This window comes from Dama dama, chromosome 9 (genome assembly GCF_033118175.1).
Source record: "Dama dama isolate Ldn47 chromosome 9, ASM3311817v1, whole genome shotgun sequence".
Lineage (NCBI taxonomy): Eukaryota > Metazoa > Chordata > Mammalia > Artiodactyla > Cervidae > Dama > Dama dama.
In genome coordinates this window covers 41,780,663-41,806,372 of record NC_083689.1, presented here as the reverse complement: position 1 = coordinate 41,806,372, position 25,710 = coordinate 41,780,663, and the positions used below count along the sequence as shown (strand labels likewise).

At 51.5% G+C, this 25,710-nt stretch overlaps 1 protein-coding gene across 1 annotated transcript in view; it reads left to right on the top strand.

The window, feature by feature from the left end:
* COL23A1 (collagen type XXIII alpha 1 chain) overlaps nt 1–25,710 on the top strand; it is a 377,053-nt gene that overhangs the window by 327,754 nt on the left and 23,589 nt on the right. The window contains exons 4-7 of the mRNA XM_061151083.1: nt 1,437–1,444; nt 3,067–3,093; nt 23,105–23,131; nt 24,551–24,577. Coding sequence (XP_061007066.1) covers nt 1,437–1,444; nt 3,067–3,093; nt 23,105–23,131; nt 24,551–24,577 — 89 coding nt within the window. The remainder of the gene's footprint in view (nt 1–1,436; nt 1,445–3,066; nt 3,094–23,104; nt 23,132–24,550; nt 24,578–25,710) is intronic.

The window sequence follows — 25,710 nt, the reverse complement described above, 5'->3', positions numbered from 1 at the left end:
ACAACTGCAACACATCCTCAAGCCCACTTTCACCCCTCGAATCACTCCTCTGTGCAGAAGCCTTCAGTGGCCCCCACTGTCCTTCAGATCACGCCCCCCACCCCCAGATGATGACATGGGAACAAGACACTGTGGTCTGGCTGACTTGCCTTCTCCCCAGGTCTCCGCCTCCCGCAGCCTGCTTGGCTTCGCCTGAACCCTCGATGCCCAATGACTTGGTGTGTTTGGAGCTTTCCGCTCCCTCTTCCTCTGCCAGATAACCATGCCTCACCCTCTGGACTCAGCCTCGCCTCCCGTCCCAAGTCAGCCCAATCTGGCTCTGGTCTCTCATGATGTGCTGGGAGCTTCTTGTGCTTCCTTCCTGTGTCGTTGTTTTCTCAAGTATCAATCCATCCGAGGAAAATTCTGTGAGTCAGAGATCTTGGCCTCTTTCACCTCTGGTCCCACTACCTGCACCCAATGCTGATCCATCAAAATGTGGGGGTGGCTGACTGCCGAGGGTCGCCTCTGTGTTCTGGCCTCACCCTCCAGGCTGAGGTCTGGGCTTGGAGAGGAGCAAGCAGAGGAGTGACTGGTTTGGGAGCACTGTGGTTTTTAGTGGAATATGTGTAGGATCTCAGAGTCGGGAGACTTCCTTCAGGCGTAAGTTCCATCCCTAACCAACAATGTGTCCTTAGACAAGTCACTTCTTTCTCTCTGAGCCTCTGTGTTGTCATCTGCCACATGGGTATGTTTGTCATACCTCAAAGATTACTGAGTAGGTCAAATGCTGTCATGGATGTGCAATGTGGTTGGTACACTCTAAGGTGAGGAACACCTGCATGTTCTCCGTGGGGCAAGTCTCAGCTTGCTGCACCAGCCTTATTGAAGCTGCCACCTGTGCTTCTAGACTGGCCACCTTCAAATTTCCCTACACACAGCCAGGCTCAGCACCGCTAACCCCAGAGCTGGGCTATGGGCCCCCTCCACCTCCTTACACATCTGCTCAGCCACACAAGCACATGTCCAATGCCTCTTAGGAGTATTCTCCCCTCTGCCCAAAATGTTTCCTTTCTCAAGTATTTCCCTTTCCACAGAAATGAACCAACCCCCATTGAGCTCCAAAATGTATTCTTCAAGAAGGAACAGATCTGATTCCTACCCTGCCTGCCAAAGCCCAACATGGGTGTGCCCCAAGCAGGAAGCAACAGCAGCCTCATGTCATGAATGCACGAACCAAAACTTGCTGGATTGTCATAACCACACACATGCCCATCCAGTCCCTCCAAGGACAGAGGTGCTCCCTCTGCCCTGACACTTGGCTTTGGGGCTGACGACAGCATCAGAGCCTTGCAAAGAGGGGTGACCAGGAGCTGTGCAAGGAAGGGGCTGGCTGGGATGAGGGGACCCTCTCTCCCTTTGATACTTACTGTGGCTTCTCTGCTTGTGTTTTGCAGGTCCTCCTGTAAGTGTCCTGGATTATGTTCTCTGCTCCTGAAAGATAAGATATTTTGTTTTCTCTGTTGTTTCTCTGTTGTAGCACTTCTATGAAAAGAATATTTGATTAGAGAGGTGTATTCTTAAAAAAAAATATTCAGTCTCAGCCAGAGGACATGTTCTTTTGGCATTTGTAGATGAATGCAAGCACAGGATTCCATGTGCTTGACTTGCCCAGTGAAGGATCCTGTGACCATTTTCCTTCCAAGAGAGCTGGCACGAGCCTAGCTGCTCCTCATCAAAATCTCTGGCTCAAGTTTTTTAACTTGGTACACAGAAGCGCAAGCACCATGCCTGTATTTCCTAACCCTTCTGCAGCAGTTGATCTGCGTAAATATTTTCATCTCACGTGCTTTGGCAGAAAGGACTCTGGAGTCAGGCAATTATGTCAAGAATAAGTGGGGCTTAACTACTAGATTCTGGGGTCTGTTTTCCTTCTTTGCCAAAATATTTGACTCTCTGGGCTAGGCAGCAGAGACCTCGAGAGTACAGCTGGCCAGTAAGGGTGCTGAGTTGGAGAAGGGTGTGAGGGAGGGGGTGGCTACTGGATCCACAGCAGCCCCAGAAATCCCATTCTTTCTCCAAGACCCATGACAAGTCCGCCTTTGATTCATCGTGGCAGTTTTTCAGAGCCTGATAAATCCCAATGAATTCATTCAAGAAACACAATGACGGTCTGCTTGAGCCAAAATTAACCTTCTAAAGGAATTCCTTTCAGATGAGCAGCTTCATTTTTACTTCCACTTAACCATGATTCATTTCCCAATCCGCACCCTTCAGAATCTGAACGTCTTGGTGCATGTAGCAGCACCCCGATGAGAAAGAAAGCTGGAATGTGTAGATTTATGGGCCAGAAGCAGTTTTACACAGTTGAGTCATTCCTGTCACGTGGAGGCTAGCCTGTGTGAACTCGCCAAAGTGCAGAACGCAGAGGGCTATGGAGCGAATTTGTCTTGTTGTGTGTATGTTTGTGTTTTTTAACTTGGCTGTAAAATGACTAAGTGAATTAAACAAATGCAGAATTCTCAAGCTGCACATGGCAAAGACCCCATGGGATTCTGGAAGGTGGCTCCGTAGCTCCCACGGCAACCTGAAGTGGAGGCCGATGTGTGGTCCAGTGTCTGGGCAGCCACTACTGCAAGCACATGGGGTCAGAGAAGCATCCGGTAGCAGTCAACATGTCCCCATACCTCTGACTTCCAAAGGCTGTCTTCCTCGGGTCACCCCATTCCCAGGAACAGACAGGAAACCTGTGAGGCCCATGAAGGAGCGTTGTCCGTGGTAGCTAGGACGCCACCCCCTAGAACTCCACAAGGTCCTTGCCATGTGCCTCGGCTGATGTGAGGAAGACACTGTGGTGTGTGCCCCGGCGACCCCTCCAGCCAGGTCAATGAGGTGGGGACTAGGTGCTCCATCCCCCAGGCCCGCTGCAGCCTTGCATTCCCCCTTGAAGGAGTCCATCAGCAGCCTCTGCTGCAAACTCCGCAGACACAGGGGTGGCGGGATCTGGGGCCCTGACTGAGTTCTAAGTGTTGCCATATGGTTTTTCTACTGAAGGTCTAATTATTAACAACATATTAATTACCACAGGGGCAATCGGGACGAGATGGCTACCCGGTAATTTGTCATTTATTTTTTTCTCTCTCTTTGCCCTTTACTCTCTAGCCAATCTTCTTCCTCTGTGCCTTTATTTAACTGTCTGCACCCCCTCCTCCCCACTTCCACCTCTGCTCCTCAGAGGCCGCAGTCTGTCTGTGGATGGATTAGCGTTAGTTCTGTGGAGATGCAAAATGTGCAGGTCTGCAAGGCCCTGGCCTGGCAGGAACTGTCTGCCCCTCCAGCGGCCCTGCAGACAAATCAAGTAGCCTTCAAGAGTCTCATGGGCATGCTGAGACCACCCAACACTGCTCTTCCCAGCCAGAGTGTCAGCCCTGAGCCCAGGGTCCAGTCCTTGACCGTGGAGTGAGTGCTCCCCCACAGGCTTGGATGTCGTCCTCTTCCCAGGGAACAGGAGACTCCCTGTCCCAGCTCCCCATCTGCTGTCACCACTCCAAACCGGAGACTGATTGGTTCCCGTTTGGCCTCTTTGGTGTCATTACTTCTCAGATCTTTTACAGTTAAACCTAAAAGCTAGCTTATACCTGGAACGGACGACCCCAGCCTGGGCCGAATGAGCGCCACAGCAGAAGCACAGTGACGTGAGGTTGTGCCGCTGTCTGGTCCAGCCCGTGACAGCAGCTTCCAGAAGTCCTGATAAAGAAAGAGCAGGGGGTGAGCCCAGTGAAGGGGAGTACAACAGGACCATCCTGTCGGGAGACACTTTTGTTCTGTGCCTCAGGCCAGGAGGATGCAGGAAGGGTAAATGTCCATAGATTCAGGGGCAGAAGGTGGGTCCCCCAGTCTTGCAGGAGTCACCTTTCAAGGAGGCTGTGGAGGGCACTCCAGCCCCAGGCATCAGGGAGACCTGAGCACGGGTTCCAATACTGCTGTCTCGTATATGGATGACCTTGGGGAAGACTCTGGCCCTCTGTGAGCTTCAGTTTCCTGCTGTGTGACCTGGGGTGATTCAAAGCCTCCCTTACAGCATTGGAGCTGGGATTAATTAAGACAGAGGAGGTGATAGCTGCAAAAATGTGTCACAAACTTAGCCTACAAAACTTGGTGGAAATTTAGGGGGCATTTCCCTCATGTCTGGAGTGGTCCATTCGGAGTCTGGAGTGGAGTTTGGAACCTCCTGGCTGGCCAGGGCAGCTCCCCCAGCAGCAAGCAGCCTGGACCCTCAGATTAGAAACACCCAGCTCTACGTGGGTTAAGAATGAAATGTGAAGCCAGCCATGATCCACCCTCATCCCACGGGAGCACACAGCGGGTCAGGGCGCCACCACCTCCCCAGCAGCTTTTCTTGACGAGGGAGGAAGGAGTCAGGCCTCACATTCCCAAACATGGCAGCTAGGGTCTTGGGGAACTAGAAGCTTTTGCTAGAATGTTTCCCCTTCATGTCTTGGGCCTACCCACTTGGCTAGCCCAGGAGCTCTGGAAAGTGTCCAACAGAACCACTCCTGGCATGACCTTGTTACGTTTTACACTCCAGGGTTACTTCTCTTTTTTTTTTTTTTTTGGCTGTGCTGGATCTTCGTTGCTTCGCGGGCTTTTCTCTAGTTGTGAAGAGCGGGGGCTACTCTTTGTTGACATGTGCAGGCTTCTCACTGTGGTGACCTCTCTTGTTAAGGAGCACAGGCTCTAGGGCCTGCGGGTTTCAGTAGCTGCTGCACGCAGGCTCAATTGTTGCGGTTCCCGGAGTCTAGAGCACAGACTCAGTAATGTGGCACATGGGCTTAAGTGCTCCGAGGCATGTGGGACCTTCCCGGACCAGGGATCAAACCCATGTCTCCTGCATTGGCAGGCGGATTCTTTACCACTGAGCCACCAGGGAAGCTCCAGGGGAGTGAGTGGTGGCGCTTCCCCCATTACTGTCTCCTCTGAGCGCATGACACCCAGAGGTTCTTTCTCCCTGGCTGTGAGCATCAGAGAGGCTGCTGGCTGACTGTGGGAGTCATTTAGCCCGGGTAAGGGGCAGTGAGCTCTACACCAGCTGCCAGAGGGTCCAGTCTACCCCCCACAGAGCCTCAACTCCCTCTGCCACCATCCCTGCCCTTCCTCCCAGGACGGAGCAGGCTGTGGGGGTGGTCAGCAGGCTCTGTGGGTGACGGGCCAGAGTCCCCCTGCAGAGTTCGGCAGCTGGGAATTGAATCCCACTCACTACTGTGAAGCAGGGGCAAGCCCCCCAGCAGCACTAAGAATCTGTTTCCTTCCATGTGAAGAAGAGAGCTGGGATTAGGTAAAGTGAGATCACAGTAAACGGTGGCCAAGTGAGTGGGGCTGTTATAGGGCTGGCAGGAAATTAAGCCTGGGGTCTGGGGCTTCCCTGGAAGCTCAGCTGGTAAAGAATCTGCCTGCAATGGAGGAGACCTGGGTTTGATTCCTGGATTGGGAAGATCCCCCGGAGGAAGGCATGGTAACCCACTCCAGTATTCTTGCCTGGAGAATCCCCATGAACAGAGGAGTCTGCCGGGCTACTGTCTATGGGGTGCCAGAGTTGGACACGACTGAGCAACTAAGTATATAGTGTGTGAGGTTTTTGGTGCTGAGCCCAGGTCAGAGATAGAGTCTGTGAATTTCAGATGGGGAGGCCAAAGGAGGGGTGTTCACCCGGTATGAAGTTGGGAACTTTCTGGAAAGGAAGCAGGTTAGAGCCCAGCAAGCCTTCCCCACAGCCTGTTTGCACGCAATGCTGGCAGCCTGTGCCCTTGGCCCCTTAGGTTCCTTGTCTCTGGGCAGCGCCGAGCAGACTGGGCCAGGTGAGAAGCTGGTATCACACCCATGGTTACCCCAGGGCTGCGTTGCTTCTTTTCCTGAGGTCACCCAGCCCCAGTTTGCATGCACCTCCTCCCTTTGGACTTCCCATGTGGCACTAGTGATAAAGAACCCGCCTGCCAATACAGGAAACATGAGAGACATGGGTTGGATCCCTGGGTCAGGAAGATCCCCTGGAGGAGGAAATAGCAACCCACTCTGGTATTCTTGCCTGAAGGATCCCATGGACAGAGGAACCTGGCAGGCTGCAGTTCACGGGATCACAAAGAGTCGGACAAGCTGAAGTGACTTAGCATGCATGCACCATTCCACACAGATCTGGGCATCTTCCCTGGGTGGGCTGGCCTTGCTTGCTGCTGAGTTCAAGGTGTTCATGCCTCCAGTGCAGGGAGCCAGTCAGCTCACCCAGCTGTGTGCTTCTGAGCACCCTTGTTCCAGCAGGCCTCAGAGGCTGTCCCTTTGGTGGGCCCCCAGGGTGAAGGTGACACCCTGCCTGGCTTCCCCCCATAGGAGGGAAGCAGACCCATGTGGGGGTTGGGGGGAGGTTGGAAGGGAATTCTGCAGGCTCAGGGGTCCATGTGTTTTAGGCTGAAATTCGGACCTCTCAGCTGATAGAGGCCCTGGCTCCCAGCTTGGGCTCTGCTTACAGATGGTTCCATGTGGTCACCCAGGGGTAAGGTGACCTCTGCAGCGCGAGGGGCCTGCCTGCCCGAGAGGCACCTCATGTGCTGACTATTCACAGGCTTTGAATCTGTCTGACCCAAGTCCCATCCTGGCTCAGCTGGGCGAACTGGGGTACTTGGAACCTGGGAAAATCACATCAACAGAGTTAAAGGTTTAAATGGGAGAATATACACAGAGCCCAAGTGTAGGATGTCAGGTGGCTGCCCCTCAATAATACCTCTGTCTTCCTCACCTCACACATCCTTGATGCAAAGAAAGACAAGCTTAGGAAATTTATCCACCAACACACATTGGCAGCATTTAGAAAGGAAAATGGCTTTGAGAGCAGTCAGTTTTCTTTCTTTATTTCTTTTTTTTTTTTTTTTTTTTTTTTGCAGTGAGGAAGTTTACTGGAAGGAAACAGAAAAGGCTTCTGACATAGACATCGGAAGAGAGGAAAGGAGATTACCCCCATCGTTACCTTGAGCAGAGCTTTATATACCTTCTAGCGGGCTACCAACAATAGGTTAAATAAGCATTTCAGAGTTGTAAAAGTTTTACCAAGACCCTGAGAATGGTCAGTTTTAGAAAAAGTTTTAGGGGCTTTTTCCTACAATTTAGTAAACTTCAAGACCAGCCTCAGGGAAGTTTTTCTTTTCCTTTGTGCTAAAAACATGTCACTTCCTAAAGAGAAGTAAGCGCAAGAAAAGAGTTAAGCAGGGTGGCTGCGCTGAAGACTGCGCCAGCTGCATGTTCTGGGTTAATCCAGGGTGCCCCTCCCCACCCCGTGAGGAGAGCAGCTGAAACCAAGTCCATATGTGGACCCAATAGGGGCAGCAGAGGGACAGGGGCATAGAAGCTAAGTATGTGCATGGGGCAGGCTGTGGGCCGAAAAGGGCCTGAGGTCACCTTGTCCACAGTCTCCCTATACACAGGCCAGCCTGTCCTTTTCTATTGCAAGGATTCATGAGTAGCTCTCTGCTGATGACGAAAGAAGCATGTTTTTTATAAAAACCTTCCCAAAATAGAAAAAAGCACAGAAAGAAAAAAGCAATTATCTGTAATCCTACCACCCACAGATAAGTCCTCTCAATATTTTGGTGTTTGTTCTTCCCATACTTTTTGTATACAAGTTTGTTTTTATTTTTATTATTATAAAAATGAGATTACAGTGGACATACTTTTTTGTGACCTATTTTTTTCACTTAATATAGAATGAGACTTTCCTACATCATTAAGAAATTTTTATAGAAAGTAAATAGCTGCATAGCATTTTGCCATAGATGTAATTGATTTAACCAATCTCCAAGTCATATTATTTATTTTGACAATCTTTCACTCTTGTAGTCAACATCATGGGAATAAATCTAGGCTTATTTGCATAATTATCTCCTTAAAATAAAAGTCTAGAAGTTGACTTTCTGGCCCAAAGGGTTTGCACATGTTTAAGGCTTTTGATGTGTACTGCCAAATTGCCCTCCCGGAGACTGTGCTAATTTGTATTCCCACCAACAGCACATGAATGCTACATGTTTCCCAAAGCCCTGGCCAATCAAGGGTATTATACTTTTAAATCTATGCCAATATGATAAGTAAAAATTTATGGATGTATGTGTAAGTATGTATCTTGTTTTAATTTTGGGTATATTTTCATTAGAAGCAATCACAGATGAAAGTAGTTTTGATAAAATTTCTGTAATCCTAACTGCCATCTGGTGGTAGAACTTGAAATTGCAGGTATAGAATTTCAAGAGATCACCAGGCATTTAAGAATTTTCAATTTTCAATTGATCCAGGGACAGCAGACATCATGAAATGAGCAGCACAGGGGGAATTTTAAACTCAGGACATTGTCATTCCAAGGTGGGACCTGCAGAGGAGCCCTTGACATAGCACTCTTACATTTAGGAGTAGTAGTCAGCATTCATGTTGATAAAGTGAGTTTGTCATCTCATAAATAGCAGAATTGGCCCTGCTCAACAAATCCAAGAGGTGTGTTGTATATGAGGGTAGCATGAAGAGAATCAGACCCAGTTGCAGTCTTTGGGGAACTATGGGGGAGGGTAGCCAACAGCCAGTTTACCATCAGATAGATAGAGAGGACGGGACAACTAGGGGTCACTGTGGCCTTCCTGGAGGTTTCTTATCACAAACTCTCCTCTTTCCTCTCCAAACTGTAGCTTCTCTCTAGGACAAAAAGATTTGTTCCTCATGCAAGGCTCAGTAGTGTCTACACCTTGACTTTGGCCTAGAAAAATTCTCACCATCTATTATTTACAACATCAAAATCCTCACATTTCCTCTTTTTTTTTTTTTTTTTTTTTAGTATTTGGACTTTTAGACTCTTAACATTGAGCTTTAATGACTTTCAGGTTTGTTTTACGCCTTCAGAACACAATTTAAATAGTTCTTGAAAATGTGTATTTAGTAAAGTTTCCAGTGCTTAAGATTTGTGTATTTGAATGTATGAGGAGAGTGATAGGCTGTGGGGCCAGAGACACATAGAAATGATGAAGCCCATTGAGGGCCGGTGGCGCAGAGTCCCTGGAATAGGGGAGCATGACCACTTCAGAAACACCATCGGCCGTCGTCTCTACGCCAGTTTCCTGGGCCTCTGGACTAGCACCAAACAGGAGTAACAAGACCCCTCCCTGCAGTGATGAGGGGAGAAACAAAGTGAAGAAGCCAACAAAGCAGTAAAAGGTCCTAGACAGAGAATAAAGCAGGGAGCGTGATGAGGAGCTGACTGGGTGGGATAATGCGGATTAAGTAATCCAAAAGCTCTCGGGGAAGATGACATTTGAACTGAAAAGATGTCACAGTTTGGGGAGGTGGTGAGAAATGCTCCTGGCAGAGGAACAAGCGCACAGGTCATGAGGCTGGAACAAGTGTCGTGTGTCCAGAGTATATGTAAGGCCGATACGGCTGGAGTGAGTGCGCAAGTGCCAGGAAATGGTAGAAGGGGGAGTTGGAAGGGTCTCCAGGGCTGCATGGAGTAGAATCTTGCAGGTCACAGCGAGAGGCTGACCCAGGCAGGAGGCCAAGAAAACTTGGCTCTATGTTTACTGAAACCACCTGTCCACAGGGGCAGGCTGCCTTGACAAGCTGGAAGACACTCTCCTTCCAGTGCTTAGTCGCTCAGTCATGACCAACTGTTTGTGACCCTTCGGACTATAGCCTGCCAGGCTCCTCTGTCCATAGGATTTTTCAGCAAGAATACTGGAGGGGGTTGCCATTTCCTCTTCTGGGGGATCTTCCCAACCCAGGGATGGAACCTGCATCTCCTGGGTCTTCTGCACTGGCAGGTGTGTTCTTTACCTGCTGAGCTATAGGACTGTCCACTCCCATCCCCCCGGAGGCTTTTCCAACATGCCAGGGACTATAAGGACTGTAAGTGCATGGGCTGAGTGTTTGTTGGAGGCATGCTGGCCCGTGTTCACACCCTGAGAGATTGATGGTCTTGGCCTTGCTGCACAGAGGAAGAAGCTGGGCTCAGTCCATGATAGGACTTGGCTGAGACACCAGGCCCACCCTCATGGCAAAGCCTGAATTAGCACAAAGCCTGCAGACTCTCTGTCACACCAGCCACCCTATCAGTAAACTGGCTACGGCAGCAAATCAGGGTTCAGACTGTCTGTGCACTGGCAGAAGGGTCTTTCTCCTCTCATCACCCAGAGAAACAGATATTTAGAGTGAATGTTCTCCTCTTCATCCCTGTTTCTATCCGGCCCTGGGATTCTTACCCCATTCCACACCACCACCACCACCACCCCCCCCCCCATTATCAAATTGTTAGGACCCTTTCCTGCTTTCCATTAAAAAAACAAAACAGAAAACCAGGTATAACTTAAAGAAGAAAATTTCTTCATTCCATCTTCTCTCCTATTCCTCATCCGTATGTCTGTCAAACTCCTACTCATCCCTCAAAACAGGCCCCAATTAGTAGAAATTGGTGGTGGCAAGAGGGGGGAAATCTTCCTCATGGTGAAATGTCTAATTCCATTTCCCTGGCCAGGAGCAGCTGAGGGAAGCAGGGAGACCACAGCCATAACTGACCCCCTCCCCACCCCTGCCCCTAGGCATGCACTTAGCCCTTCTGCCCACATCTGCAGTGTGAGACTCGGCCTGGATGAAACCAGGAGGGATCGGATCTGTGCAGCACTTCACAGTTTCGGAGTACATCCTATTCCTGGACACCACGACTTGTGCCCATTTTGTGGACTGAAAAAACTGAAGCTTAGAGTGGCCGTGCCACTTTGCCAGATCTCACAGTGGCAAGCACGAGGGGCCCGGCTTCCCCCTGAAGGCTCTCTAGACCTTCCCACACAGCGATCTTTACGGCACAGTGGGTAAGGCTGCAATGCAGTCAGACAAGGCCCCGGACCTCACAGAGGAAGGAGGAGCGAACTCCTCCTGGGACAGGGGAGGCCTCACAGAAGAGGGACAGTTGGAGCCTGTTTTGAGGCATGAGTAGGAGTTTGATAGGGGGACAAGGTAGGTAGGCATTCCATGCAGCATCAACACAGGCACAATGAAAATGGCAGGGGCCAAAGTGTGGTCCGTGTGCCAGTGGACAGTGACTCTGTGGAAGGGCAGGAAAGGGCAGGAGGATGGCACTGAATGAAGGCCCCCATTCACCCAGAGGGATGAAGACAGATGTATATATTGGAAGGGCTTCCCTGGCTACAGGGTAGAGACAGGGGCAGGGTGTGTGTGAGGGTGGGGAGTGGCATCCAGACAGAAGGTGGCTATCAATATCAAGCGGCTGAAACAAGTGCCAGTAAGGATGAAATGAAAGAGGGAAGACTGGAGAAGAGAGGGCTGGCAGGAGTTGCAGCCTGACTCTGACAGGTGAGAGACCAAAACCAGAGCTCCTCATGCTTGGCAGCAGCCAGTTCCCCAAGCATCCTCTAACCGGGGCAGGGGTGAAGGGCAGGCGGAGCTGCCCATCGCATGCAGAGTCAGTCATGGGGGGCATCGACAGCCTAGGCCCCAGGAGACCAGCACAAGCCCTGAGCTGAAATGTAGGATAGAAGACAGGGCCTCTGCCTGGGACCAATTTTGAAACGAATAACTCAGTTAGACTGTTTGGGATTAATCAAGTGAACAAAAAAAGGACCACGAGGCACCATGCATGCATGGGCTTCTTTGCACCCTCATAGTTCAAAAACAGCTTTGATTGTAAAAATGTAATTAGTTAAATGATTCATCTGTAATATCCCAAATTCATCTGTTTTTAGACTTCAGCATCCTACATCTCATTTTCATCTGACCCCTGCAGGGCTGCTCCCCAGTTCTCCAGATTCCAGGTGGAGCAAATGAAAGCAGATTTCCTGAGCAGCCCCTGCTAACAGTCCCCAGATTGAAACCTTGGGGAGCCACAGTTGGGCCCCAGGGAAAAGGCCACCATGCTGACTTTCCCTTCCTCTTCCCCAGGGTCACCTCAAAAGCCCAGTACAAAAAAAAAAAAGCCCAGTACAGGCGCTCCTGGACCTGGGCTCCTTGCCTTGGGCCCATGTCCCTCAAGTATCACATGTGGAGCAACCAAAAGAACAGAGGGTTGAGCTGCTGCTCCTGCCCCTGGTCTCTAGAAGCCCTACTTACCCTTGGAAGCATTTTGCGTCTTCCCAGCAGTGGCCCAGGAGCCCTCTGCTCCTATTACAAACCTCCAGGGGAGGTACCATCTTCCCATCTTGTCTAGTTCTGGGATTAGGCAGGGGCAGCCCATGGGAAGCCAGCAGAGATTTGTCCGGCTCTTTGCAGCACCTTTGCAGAGTGATGCCCTCTAGGCTGGTCTCTGACCCCCTTTCCCCCCAGGCAGCGAGGCACGCTCACCCCATTGCCGGAAAGAGCATGTTCACAGACCTGCACTAGGTCACTGGGGCAAATTCAGGTCTTCCAAGTAAGTAGACTTGAAAGAAAGCAGTTATTTGGAGTATGAAGCTGGTCCACACAGTATCCTCCTGAAATCAAGGACTGGCCCTCTGTCCTGCCCATGCAGTGGAGAGAGAGTGGGCTTTGGGGCTCCACAGACCATGTGACCCCTCTTCAGGAATTTGGGGAGCCAGTTAACTGACCCCATGAGAGCCCTAGCACTGGACATACAAATCGGGTTCAGTGAGTGCCAGTTCCTGCAACCACGGTGATCACTGACCCCAGCATGGGGAGCCCTTGAGGCTGAAGGAGCCCCTCCCAAGCCAGTGTCCCCAGCCCCCAAGATGTGGCCCAGAAGGGCAGGCGTCAGCTGGTGCCCATGATAGCCTTTGACAGGTCAGGAGCGCCCTCTGGTGCTCCCAGGCCAAGCACTGGTGCCAGTAGGGAACTTTATAGAAGAATTCACTTGGCAATTGGTTCACTCAACAAATAATTATTGTGTCCTCACTTTGACATTTGGGATACAACTAGTGAGACATACATCCAGGGCCCCTCCCCTCATGGAGGCTGGGATTGAGTGGGAGAGAGAATCAAACGTCAGGGCTGAGAAGGTGCAGGTTGCGACAAGTGTCTGTGACTCAGACCAGGCGTGGTGGGGGTCAGGGCAGGAAGAGAGGTGTGAGCCGAGTTTGGAAAGCCAAGGAGGGGCTGACAGATGGGATCTTCAAGGATAATGTCCAGGGAGAGGGTGCACCCGAGACAGGCCAGGCTGGGAGGGAACAGGAGAGGAGGGTCAAGGCCAGCAGGCCTGGAGCACTCAGCTTCATTGACAAGTCGGTTGCCTCCGTAAAGGGGGCACAAGGTGGAGAGAACTTGCAATAGCACCCAACCTGGGAAGGTCCAGGCTTAACAGAAACCTTGCAAATCCATCAGGTTGCCCAGGAAGCAGTGAGTTCCTTGTCACTGGAGGTATGCAAGCCTGTGCTATATAACCACCCTTGAGGAGGGGCTTCTAGGGAGAGATTGGCCCCAGTGGGTCATCTCCCTACAAAAGCAGGTCCTTCTACTCATGTGAGTGCTAAGTCGCTTCAGTCGTGTCCGACTCTTTACAAAGTAGCCCGTGAGACTCCTCTGTCCGTGGGATTCTCCAGGCAAGAACACTGGAGTGGGTTGCCATTTCCTCCTTCAGGGGGATCTTCCCAACCCAGAGATCGAACCCACATCTCTTAGATCTCCTGCATTGGTGGGCAGGTTCTTTACCACTAGTACCACCTGGGAAGCCTTTTTGGGCTACTCAGGCGCAAACTCGGTGGGACAGGATGGCGCAAGCCCATCTGGAGAAGGGGGCACTTCAAAATAGTCACAGACACCCTTCAGAGGCAGGCCTCTGGTGGGCACTGGATCCTCAGGGGGAGTCACAGTGAGGAGGGGAGGTGGCGGGAAGACAGTGCAGTGGGTCAGTTACTGAGGAACTGTGTGGACTGAGGAAAAGGTGAGGAGACTTCTCAGAGGTGGCATGTGGGTCTGGAAGGAGGATCGTGGGGGCAGACAGGGGGTCTTTGAATGTCAGGGCAAGGGGAGCTGCAGCTCTGCCCTGTGGGTGGGGGTGAGGCCGTACCACGTGCAGCCAGAGAGATGGTGAGGTGGGAAGCATGCAGGGTTTAAGGAGGAAATTCAGGCTTGGCTCCCAGGCCAAACTGGCTATGCCTGGCCTCACCAGGCTTCAGTTTCTTCATCGGCAGAATGGAGGTACTAACGGTACCTGCCCAACAGGGCCATGCTTAGGGTCAATGATTTCCAGGTGAGAAGGCAAAGGTGTGTGTGTATGTGTGTGTCTTTTAGCTCTGCCCCATTTCCTGGATTTGTACACCAAAACTGGCCCAGCACATTACAGTCACACTCGTTCAACCCCCTGGGTGCCCAGCTCGAGTCTGGACACTGTCACCTATAGGAAATCTTTCCATCCACACCACACCTACTTTACAGAAGAGGAAACAAGCTCCAGGGAAGTTAAGCAGCTCACTCCAAGGCCTGCAGGGTAAAAGCAGAACAATGGGGATGACTCCCCGCTGCTTCACTGTAGGAAGAATGGGCACTGGGGATAGGCGGCAGGGAGGCTGGTGGAGACTGTTCCAGGAGAGAGGCCAAGTCCTAGGCAGGGTAAGTGGAGGACTGGACATATACGCGGTTTGGAGAGACAGTTCAGAGCTAGAATTGCAAGCTTGCAAGCTCATTGGTGCATTCCAGGGGCCAGCCAGGTGACAAAATAGGGGAGACTCGCTGGGTGCAGGGGAGTGGAGGGAACAGTGGGCCTCGACTGAACTGGGAGGGCACATGCCCCATCTAAGGGGGTCACTGTAGCTCAGCCCAAGCAGGTCGATCATTACCACGTCTTCTAACATTTCAAGAGAAGCTGGAAGTACAGGTTTTTATATGAAATCTTCGGATTCTTAAGGATTCCAATCAGCCTGTTAATTCTTGCGACTCTTTGCAACCCCATGGACTGTAGCCCACCAGGCTCCTATGTCTATGGGATTCTCCAAGCAAGAATACTGGATGGGTTGCCATGCCCTTCTCCAGGAAATCTTCCCGACCCAGGGATCAAACCCAGGTCTCTTGCATTGCAGGCAGACTCTTTACCATCTGGGCCACCAGGGAAGCCCAATCTGTTAACAGTGGGTGACAACTGTGTCACCCATGGAAACCAGGGAGGGCTTACCTCAAAGCCCAAGGTCTCAGAGAGGCTGGGGTTTCAAGGAGGGCTTACCTCAAAGCCCAAGGTTTCAGAGAGGTTGGGGGTTCAAACATGAGTGAGGATGGGAGGAAGCAGGCCAGTGGCCCTGCAGACTACGGCTCAGGGCAAGAGGGCAGATCAGGTGTGTAGCCTAGGCTGTCGGAGTCCCTGCAGCCTCAGCGTCTGCTGTGAGCGCTGTCAGTCATTCTTGTCCCCTGGTGTCCTGGCAATGCTGTGTCTCAGACCCGCCAGCTGAGCTGTGCTGTTCTAGGCAGGCCACTACCCATCATATAGTTTTAGCCACACTGGGACCATCACCGTCTGATCCGTCCTGCTCGATCTTCATCGCACCACCAAATGGGTGCCTCAGCTGGCCTGCCATCCCCACTGCCTTCCATCAGACCAGCCCCACGTGCCTGAACTGGAGACACCAGGCTAGAGGCAGCTCTCAGCAGATAAGCTCAGTTCACTGATCCAGCTTCCATCCTCCCCTACCCAATGGGAGTCAGGTCTGTCACTCCCCTTCACCCCACCCTGAAACAATTTTTCCTGATATCTGACAGGGTAATCATATAACAGGCAAATGTGTAATTTAGGCAGGTATTTTGGGATCTGTTCAAAGGCATAGCACCCCTTCTTCTAGCCCTGATGTGTAATGGACATATGTGTAATTGCTTCCAGGGCACACAGAGTGTTCACTGATCATGTCTTCTCCCCAGAATAGAAGCCAGCTGGCTTTCCGGCCTCACAGAATCACAGAGCTAAAGGGACCAATGGGTTTTCTATGCCGAGGGTCACAAAGCCAGATGCCCCTACAGACCTGGCAGGTCACTTCAGCAGGACAGTAGGCCAGTGGTGAGGCACTGGGAACTGCCCTGGACCCAGCAGCCACTGCCAGGCACAAGTGAACCCAGGGTGCCAGGTCTTCAGGTTTTCAGTAAAAGTCCACACTCCAGATATTTATGTGAAATGTTGCAACTAATTTGGTTATGTTTTACTTTTTTTTTTTAACTGCATGGACTAAACCAAACCTGGCTCCAGGCCAGCCCTACCCTCCCTTGCCCAGACAAGGAGTGAGAGGGGGCAGCATGGGAGGGCCAAGGAGCAAGTGAAGGGCAGGGCTCTGACCTTGACAGGCTCCGAGGTCCCCACACAGCTGGAGTCCCCACAACTCACTCTGAGTTAGGTGTAGTAGGTGACTGCAGAGACCACTCTACAAAGGGCCCGAGATCCCAGGAAGGGGTTCCCCAGAAGAAGCCACATGCCACCACCAAAACACAAGCTGCAGCCAGCCTGGATGTAAGAATGGGGGTCCTTTCTTCCCTTACCCTACAGTGGAATTCAAGTCTGGGAAATTGCTAAGCCCAGACAGTCGTGCTGTGGCCCGTGTGTATGCAAACAGCCTGACCTGAGAAATCAGAACCACATGGTGCTGACCTGCCCGAGGGCGCTGCCCATCCACCGCCTTGCCCACTGGACAGCCCTAATGAGAGAGCCTTTGCACAGGAAAGCGTGCTTCCCAGGCTGGGACTCGGCCCCAACAGCCTTGTAATTTGATGAATTGTCAACATCTGGGCCATAATTACTGGACCCTGGACTGATAATCCTGGTAAGCCCCCCATCCAGGGGCCCTGTTCTGGTGCATTTGGGGGGCCTCCATTCCCCGACAGGAGCTGTCAGCATTAATTACAACCAGAAAGCAAGATAGTCACCCAGCTCCGGCTGGTCTGAGCATTTACTCCTGTCTCCGTCTAAACACGGCCAGTGTATTGATTCAATTCCGTACAACAGATACTCTCGCCAGTTGGGAGGCCTGAGCCACAGCTAACAGGGAGGAACAGAGCCAGCCTCACACAGAGGAAACAGTCTGCACAATTTCTTTGCCTCGGGGTCCCTCCAAGGCTTTGTTCCCTGGCCACATTGAGAAGCTCCAGTGATAGAGTTGGCATACTCCATGGCCCAAACTTACTTCACCAAGAAACCTCCTCTCTTTTGCCATACTTGCTAGTATTTTTTTTTTGAAAGATGGCTCCATGGAACCCTGCTTAGGAAATACCCAAGGGATGAGGGCAGGAGCAAACCCCCAAAGGTAAGAGATGTCAGCAGTGGCACAGCCTGCATCTCACTGCCAGCCACTCGGAAGCCACGCAAACGTCCCTCCCCAGCACTGCCCACCCCAGGGCCAGTGCAGGCTCCACTCCATATCTGCTTGCCTATAGGTCTCACAACTTGGGTTGATCTGAAAGAGGAGACCAAGGAGACTATCTTGGGACCCATGTTGAACTTGTCATTTAAGAGAACAGCGTGACCTCCATTTTACAGATAAGGAAACTGAGGTTCCAGGCTGCTCAGGTTGTTGACCGAGGCAAGGGGATGGGCCAACACAGGGGCTCTGTCCTCCTGGCCCGAGATTCAGCACAGCACAAGTTTCTGTTTGCTTCTACACATCCAGGATCGCCCTGGAGCTCAGCTGATCTGCACCAGGGAGGAATGATTTAAAGCATAACCCAGGCTTGTAAACAGCTGTCTAGCTTCATGGAGGGCAGAAAGAGTTGAAAACCTCTGGTGAATTCCACGGCTTTGATCAGGCAGGGGAAGGAGCCAGCAGGGACTGAGCGCCTCCAGGCACAGTGCTGTGGCATCTGACCCTCAGGATCACCCGTTCTGTGGAAGCTGAGGCTCAGAGAGGGGATCTGAACCCAGGGAAGGCCCAAGTCCTGCCTTCACTCTGTCGGCTGCCCAGTGTCATTCCTTTGGCTCCTCTGGTGGGAGATGCAGAGAGAGAAGCAGCCGGAACTGCCGATAGTCGGGGAAGGGAGGGCTGTCTGGATAGGATAAGACCCCCTGCCACCAAGGTCCTGCCACCACCCCATCTGAGGCTCTGCTCTTCCAGATGGCCTGGCTTCCCAGTACATTCCCCTCCTGCTCAAAATCAGCTTGTCAGCAGCTGGGGCACTCAGCCTGGACTTGATCCAACCTTGGTCCAGCCCACCTACTAGATCTACCCTTCCCCAGAATGTTTCCCTCCTCACAGAGCACTCAGGGCCAGGCTTGGACCTCCCTCCAACTCATGGAAACACCAGGTTCATCCACACAGCCTGCCATCACAGTTGCTTTGCACAGATCCAGCCAGGCCCTGAAACAAGGGATCCAGTGAGGCTGGGAACATTGCCTTCTGGGAGACCCACAAGCAGAATGATGGCTCAGACAAGTCTTGCAGGAAAGCAACCTATTTCACAGGGTATAACTCCTTACTTCACTGCAGATGGTGACTGCAGTCATGAAGTTAGAAAATGATTGCTTCTTGGCAGGATAGCTATGACAAACCTAGACAGTGTATTAAAAAGCAAAGAAATCACTTTACCAACAAAGGTCCGTATATTCAAGGCTATGGTCTTTCCAGTAGTTGTGTACAAATACAAGAGTTGGACAGTAAAGAAGGCAGAACGCTGAAGAATTGATGCTTTCTAACTATGGTTCAAAAAAGTCTTCTATGGAGGAGACTCTTAAGAGTCCCTTGGAAAGCAAGGAGATCAAACCAGTCAATCTTAAAGGAAATCAACTCTGAATACTCTTTGGAAGGACTGATGCTGAAACTGAAGCTCCAATACTTTGGCCACCTGAAGCAAACAGTTGACTCATTGGAAAAGACCCTGATGCTGGAAAAGATTGAAGACAGGAGAAGAGGGCCACAGAGGATGAGATGGTTGGATGGCATCACTGGTTCAATGGACATGAACTTAGACAAACTCCAAGAGACAGTGAGGGACAGGGAAGCCTGGAGTGCTGCAGTCCCTGGAGTCTCAAAGAGTTAGACACAACTTGGTAACTCAACAACAACTCCTTACTTGACCATAGAATTCCTTACCACCAGGCAAACCCTGCAAGACACCAGTGTTCCATGGATACCAGTTTGGTAAAAGCAGTATTAGGGTGACTGTGGGCAGGGCCCATCCTCTAAGGGTCACAGCCCAGGCCGCAGCCTCTCCCAGGATAAGAGGGGTCAGAATCATGCCCCAAAGCTGGGCAAGTCCATCTGACTCCAAAGCCAAGCTGTTTCCTCCTCCACCCCACCCTTCTGTGAGTTCCCTCAGTGACTTCCAGTGACTCATGGTCACCGAGCCGCCTCTCCAAGCACCAGCTATTTCCCCAGACAGAGAATTCAAGGGCCTGGGCATAACGTTCCTGCCTTGGTGTCATCAGAGATGAGCCCAGAGCCACCTCCACAGACCAAAGCCATGGCTGTGGGTCAGCTGCATCCCCGAAGTCAGGCCAGCACCCTCTGGTCTCTAAATATCTGCACATCACCATTCTATGTTTGCCTAGGGAATCTTCTTGGCATCATATATAACCACGTGCATGCTACATCATTTCACTCATGTCCGACTTTGTGACCCAATGAACTGTAGCCCGCCAGGCTCCTCTGTCCAAGGGATTCTCCATATACAGCTCCAGCTTTGAGTCCCTGAGGAACTCGAAACTTTCCTTCAGCCTCACCGTGGGCATTTCCAAGGTTGCTGCTCTTCGTGCCCTCTCTGCCATTATTCTGAAACTACAAACTTTATCAAGTCCCAGGAGCCAAAGGCCCTGTGACCCCAAATACAGGCAGGACCCCAGATTGAAAACTTGGTTTTCTGCCACGTAGGGAGCTTCTCACAAACTAGTAAGCTGGGAACCAAGGCTGCACTGTCAGTGACCCACTGGGACAGTCTTAGAGGTGGCAGGGGGGAGCATCCTGCCTGGAAGGGAAGAGGTCCCTGGTCCCTCTTAGGAGGGGCTGCTGAGGTCTGGCCTTCAGAATGCTCTCAGAGACAGGTGGTGGCACTGAGCTTTCCCCTCTGCGATCGAAGCCAAGGGAACATCCCCAGGCTCCCTTCTGTAGCAGGCATTTCTAGAAAAGCAAGGCACCATGGCACTGCATGCCTCACGCCAACTGGGACTGGGCCTGGCAGAGGCTCAAAGTGAAAGAGGGTCCAGAGAGCCCTTCCCCAGGGACAGTCTCCTCACTCAGGGAGTCAGAGGTACCAGAAATCCTGGCAGGAAGGCAAAGCCTATGAGCCTTCTCCCCAGATTCCCTGGATAGCCATCTGTCACTCCTGCTACCCCGTGCTGCCGGAGAGAGAGAGCGTTCCATACAGAGTAGGGCCTATTTCAAGCCCTTGGACAATCCCACTGGTTCAGCTTCTTCATCTGTAGGAGGGGACATGGCACTAGTCTCCCAGAGCTGTGGCAAGGGCAGATCCTGCGAAGGAAATGGAGTCAAGTCCCAAAGCAAGCCCTGCTCTGTGTCCTGGCCTTTATCAGGAGTGTCTTGAACTCATCATGCAATCTAGTTCCAAGGCCCGCTCATGTCACCAGCTGCTGCTGGTGACTTAGCAGTGAGGTCTGCTGTGTTCTGCCCCTGGTATTTGAAGAAAAGAGCTTCCTTTAGTTCTAAGCTGTACCTTAGTCTCTGTTTTGTTTCTTGTGATGAAGACTTTGGAGATTACCCTCTTAGTAACTTTCAAGTATACAATACAGTATTGTTAACTAGAGGCATCATTGCTGTATGTTACATTCCTAGAGCTTATTTATCTTGTAACTTGAAGGTTGTACCTTTTGACCCTTTCTTCCATTTCACCCACCCCACTACTTCTGGCAACCTTCAGTCTGTTCTCTCTATCTATACGCTTGTTTTTTGGGTTGTTGTTTGGTGTTAGATTCCACATATAAAAAGAGGGCTTCCCTCATAGCTCAGTTGGTAAAGAATCTGCCTGCAATGCAGGAGGCCCCAGTTCGATTCCTCGGTTGGGAAGATCCCCCAGAGAAGGAAAAGGCTACCCATTCCAGTATCATGGCCTGGAGAATTCCATCGACTATAGTCCATGGGTTCGCAAAGAGTCAGACACAACTGAGTGACTTCCACTCACTCACTCACTCATAAGTGAGATCATGTGGTATTTGTCTTTTTCTGCCTGACTTTTTCACTAACATAATGCATTTCACAGTCCAGCCATGTTGTTGAAAAGGCAAGCTTCTCTCATTCTTTTTATAGTTGAATAGTATTTCTGTGTGTGTGTGTGTGTGTGTGTGTGTGTGTGTGTGTATACCACATCTTCCTTATCAATTTATCCATCAGTGGACACTTAGGTTGTTCCTCTGTTCATTATTGTGAAAAATGCTGCAATGGAGATGCAGGTATCTTTTTGAGTTATTGTTTTCATTTTTTTTTTGATAAATACCCTGACGTGGAATTGCCAGATCATAAGGTGGTTCTGTTTTTTATTATTTGAGGAACCTGCATACTGTTTTCCCTAGTGGCTACACAATTTACTCCCATCAATAACACACAGGGCTTCCTTTTTCTCTACATCCTCGCCTTCTTATTTCTTGAAAAGGAAAGAATGTTACTTAGTTCTAAGCTGCATCTTCATCTCTTTTTAATTTCCATCTACATTATGACTTTTTAAAACCATGCAGAATAAAGAAGGGCAAAGGGTGCACTATGTTTGGGCTCAGGTCGGCAGGACGGACAGACACACTCAGGGCCTGGGCACAGAGTCTGCCGTGGCAACCACTCTGGACAAGGTGACTGGGGGTCCAGGGACAGGCAAGATCCAATGGGCAATGGGATAGAGCAAGGGAGGTTTGAACAGAGGAATACAAGGGCAGACAAGAAGGGGAGAGAGTGGCCAGAGGCCAGGTGAGACCACTGCCAGGGCTTGAGGGCAGTATGGGCTTCTGTGTCCACACAGAATTGAAGTCCCTGCCATCTGGACACCAGTCCCCACTTCTTCTGGCTGCCTGGCCTAGAGCAATGCCTTCCCCTCACTGGGCCTCAGCTTCCTCCTCTGTAAGATGGGAATGATAACACCTGCCTTACACAGGGCTTCTGTTACGATTCAGGCAGAGCATGGAGGCCACCGATAGCCCCAGAAGAGACCCAGGATGGGACTGGGCCCTCTGTGTTATGGCAGCTGAGAAGCCAGGCCAGGGTGAGGGGTCTCAGGTAGAGATGCCCAGAGGGACATGGCCCTATGAGGGCTGGAGCCCATGGTGGGTAGATGGGGGCGAGGCCCACTCTTAGTGGACTGCTGAAGAGAAGAGCCCTTTCATACAGATCCAGGTCAAGATGGGCAGGAGCTGACCCGAGGAGACAGGCCAGCTCATGCAGCTCCTGCTGCACTGCAGATGGCGGGGACTGAAATTGCACCTCACCAGGAGACCCCAGGGCCTGGGCCCTTGAAATGGCCCCATTCCCCCTGCTCCTGGGACCCCAGCTGCCCCCAGGCCATTGCCCTGACATCCAGACCCTTGACTGAATGTGAAGCGAGTGGCCGGAAGCACTTAGGGGACCAGCTTTAAGAACTGCCCTGATTTCCTTCCTGGAGTGAGGCCCTTCAGCAAGGGCGCCAAGAGGTAGCTATTGTCGCCGCACCTCGGGACCTGGCGGATGACTGTCTGCCAGGGCAGTCTGGAGACCCAGCCGGGGAAACTGACTGTTTACAGCTAGACCCCGCGGGCAAGGGCTGGTCAAGACCAGGCAGACCCAGTCCATGGCACCCCCACTGGATTCCGCTGTTCCCCCACAAGGAGGCGGAGCTCAGCAAGGCTTTGTCAGATGTGTAGACAGGTGACGGGGAGGTAGTGGAGGCCTCTGTGCAGTGGGCACTGGCCATCTGCAGACACCACAAAGCTAAAGCTCCGCCATTCAGAGTCTCAGGCGTGACGCTCATTCCTGAGCCACTCAGCCTGGCGGAGGGAATGTGGTCACATGCCCAAATCCTGTGGGGTGATGGAGGTGGGTGGCTTTGAAGGAGAAATGGGCTCTGTTTTCGGAGGAGGGGGTTCTGGGCAACAAACCCAGAGAGTCCATGCGAAATGTACCCAAGACCATGAACTCAGGGCAGGCTTTGGTCTCTCGTCACTCAGTGCCTCTGGGTCATAAAACACAGAAGAGATATAACCTCTGTGCTCTCTCTGTCTCTCTTTCTCGTTTTCCAGGGGCCACTGGGTCTGGATGGAAAGCCTGTAAGTGATAACAGGGCAGTTGTAGGTGTCCTGGGGTGGGGCTGCCCCTGGGGTTGGGAATGACCATGGACGCCAGAGGGAGGAGCCACTGAGAATGTGGTTCAACATGGAGAGAAGCCATTTGACCGTCAGAGTTGAGTTCAAATCCAGCCCCACCCCCTACTGACTGCAACCTTGTGGAGGCCTTTTCACCTCCCAAGCCTGAGGCTTCTTTTTTTGTCAAACAGTCATATTAACTCTCCCCACAGGGATGCTGGGAGTGCAAAAAACTGTCAACAACACTGTCCCTGATGTCCAGTCAGCCCTCAAAACGCCTGCCCTCCCAGCAGGCCCTCAGCACATAGCATCCCCTCACTTACAGTCTCAGGAGTTGGATGGCGGACACCACACTGAAGAGTTTTCAACACCTGGGTCAGAGGTGGTCCATGGGCGTCCTTAGCAGAATAAATAAGATACATACAGATAGCATAATTAAATTAATAATTGGATATGGATGGAAGAAAGGAAGGACAGATGGACGGATGAGTGGATGGATGAGTGGGTGGATGGAAGGACAGTCAAGTGAGGTGATGAATCAAACACTGTACAGACAGTTGGATGCAAGCGAGAGTAGATGAGTTTGTGGATGTATACATGCATGATGGTTGAGCAGACAATTAAGTGAAAAATGAATGGATTAACAAATGATTGGAGAGCTGACTGATGCTGGGTGCATTATTGAAGGATGGGAGGAAAGAACCCAGTACCTAGATGGATGAGTTGTTGAAAGAGTGAATGAGCGAATCCATTACTAGCTGAAGAGAACATGATTTGGGATGGAGTGATCCATCCCAGGGATCGAGGCCCCTGACCTGGAGTGTGAACGCCCAACTGGCCCCCCTGCAGCCTAGCCCCCACCTCAGGGTCTCTGAGCCCCACAGCCAGTGCCTTGTGTGTGACCTGACCCGCTTCCCTAGAAGTCCTGGTGTTAATAACTTGGCAAGACTGAAACAGACATATTTCCTGCAGCCAGAGGGTGATGGCAACCACCGTGGCCTGCCAGGAGCCACCTCCACCTTCTCACACCTCCAGACCCAGAAGTCAGTGACTCCTCACTGGTGTCTGGGCCCAGCAAGGGCTGAGCGGGGAGAGCTCTGTTCTCTGGGGGGAGTGACTAGCACATTTGCCCCTGTTCAGAGAGGACGCCAGTGACTGCCCCAGTGCCCTGTCTTCCTCATGGTGAGGACTGAGGTGCAGAGCTCCCTTGGGGCCAGCACGGGCAGCTAAAGGCTGATAGGTTCACATGTCTTTTCACTCAGCCACTCACAGCTCTGCTCAGCCTCACAGGCCTTTCTGCCCTCAGAGCCTCAGGGAAACCAGAAGGGGGTCAGCCTAGTCCTCTTTACTCACCCATGTTCTTTCTCTGTCTCCCTTCTCCAGGGACTTCCCGGCCCCAAAGGGGAAAAGGTAAGTGATGCTGGAGGCTGTCCAGATGTGGTAGGCTGAAAAAGGAGGCCAGAAACCTGCCTTCAAACCCCAGTCCCAGGGTGTGATCTTGGGCAAGTCACATCCCCTCCTGGAGCCTCAGTTTCTTCATCTGTGAAGTGGGGTTAGTGGTGCCTACCTCCTAAAATGATTACAAGGCTTACATGTGACAAGTTAAAGTACCTGGAGGGTTGAATCTGAGTTCCTCTGGCACCAGAGTGTAACAAAAGTCAAAGCATAGTCTGTCCAAAATGACGGGTCTCCAAAATTATCAAACCTGAAAAGAGGAAGGTACCAGAAAAGCCCAGGGAATTGAACACTGTTGATGGCATTCTTTGTAGGGAGAACACCTCCCAGGAAAACAAATGATAAAGAGCTAGCCCCAGGATATTTGTAGCCCTTTGTGAGAAGGACTTCCCTGGCATTTGGGCACTAAATGTCACAGTCAGACTCCTAGAGGGCTGGGACTCCAGGTGCCTTGGAGGGGAGCAAGAGAGAGGAGAGACCTGTGTGTCCCACAGTGGAGTCAGGAGCCAGAACAGCCGTGGGTGTGGTAGAACCAACAGACACTTCTTAAGCAGGACAGGGCCAGGCTGTGCTGCGCCACCCACAACGCCCACTGCCATATGCCCTGTGTGGGTCAGAATAGCCAGGGTTCCCGTCCACCATCGGGGCTGAGCAAGGCACAGGATCTGGTGTTTGGAGCCTCAGGTGTGCATTCCAGCTCCACTGCAACTGTGTCATCTTTGGCAAGTTACTCCATCTGTAAATTAAAACCAACTTCTCATGCAGAAGACTGCACAAGGTAACGGACTAAGTGTTCTTTGTAGACGAACAAAGAATAGGCACCAGCTGGTAGGTGGAGTGGTTACCTTCATGCCAGTTCTAGCTAATGCCACTGAGTCGTAGAAATGAGGAAGGCAGGGAGACCTCTCTCTTGAAATCAGAGAGAAATTGTTGTCTTGGCATCTACCGCTACATAGCACACTGCTCCAAAGCTTGGTGACTTCAAGCGGTGAATCAGTTATCATCCATCATTATCTGGAAGTTCGAGGGTTCTATTCCGCTGTGTCTGGAGGCTGGCAATAGATAGAGGACCGCCTCACTCCAAGCCC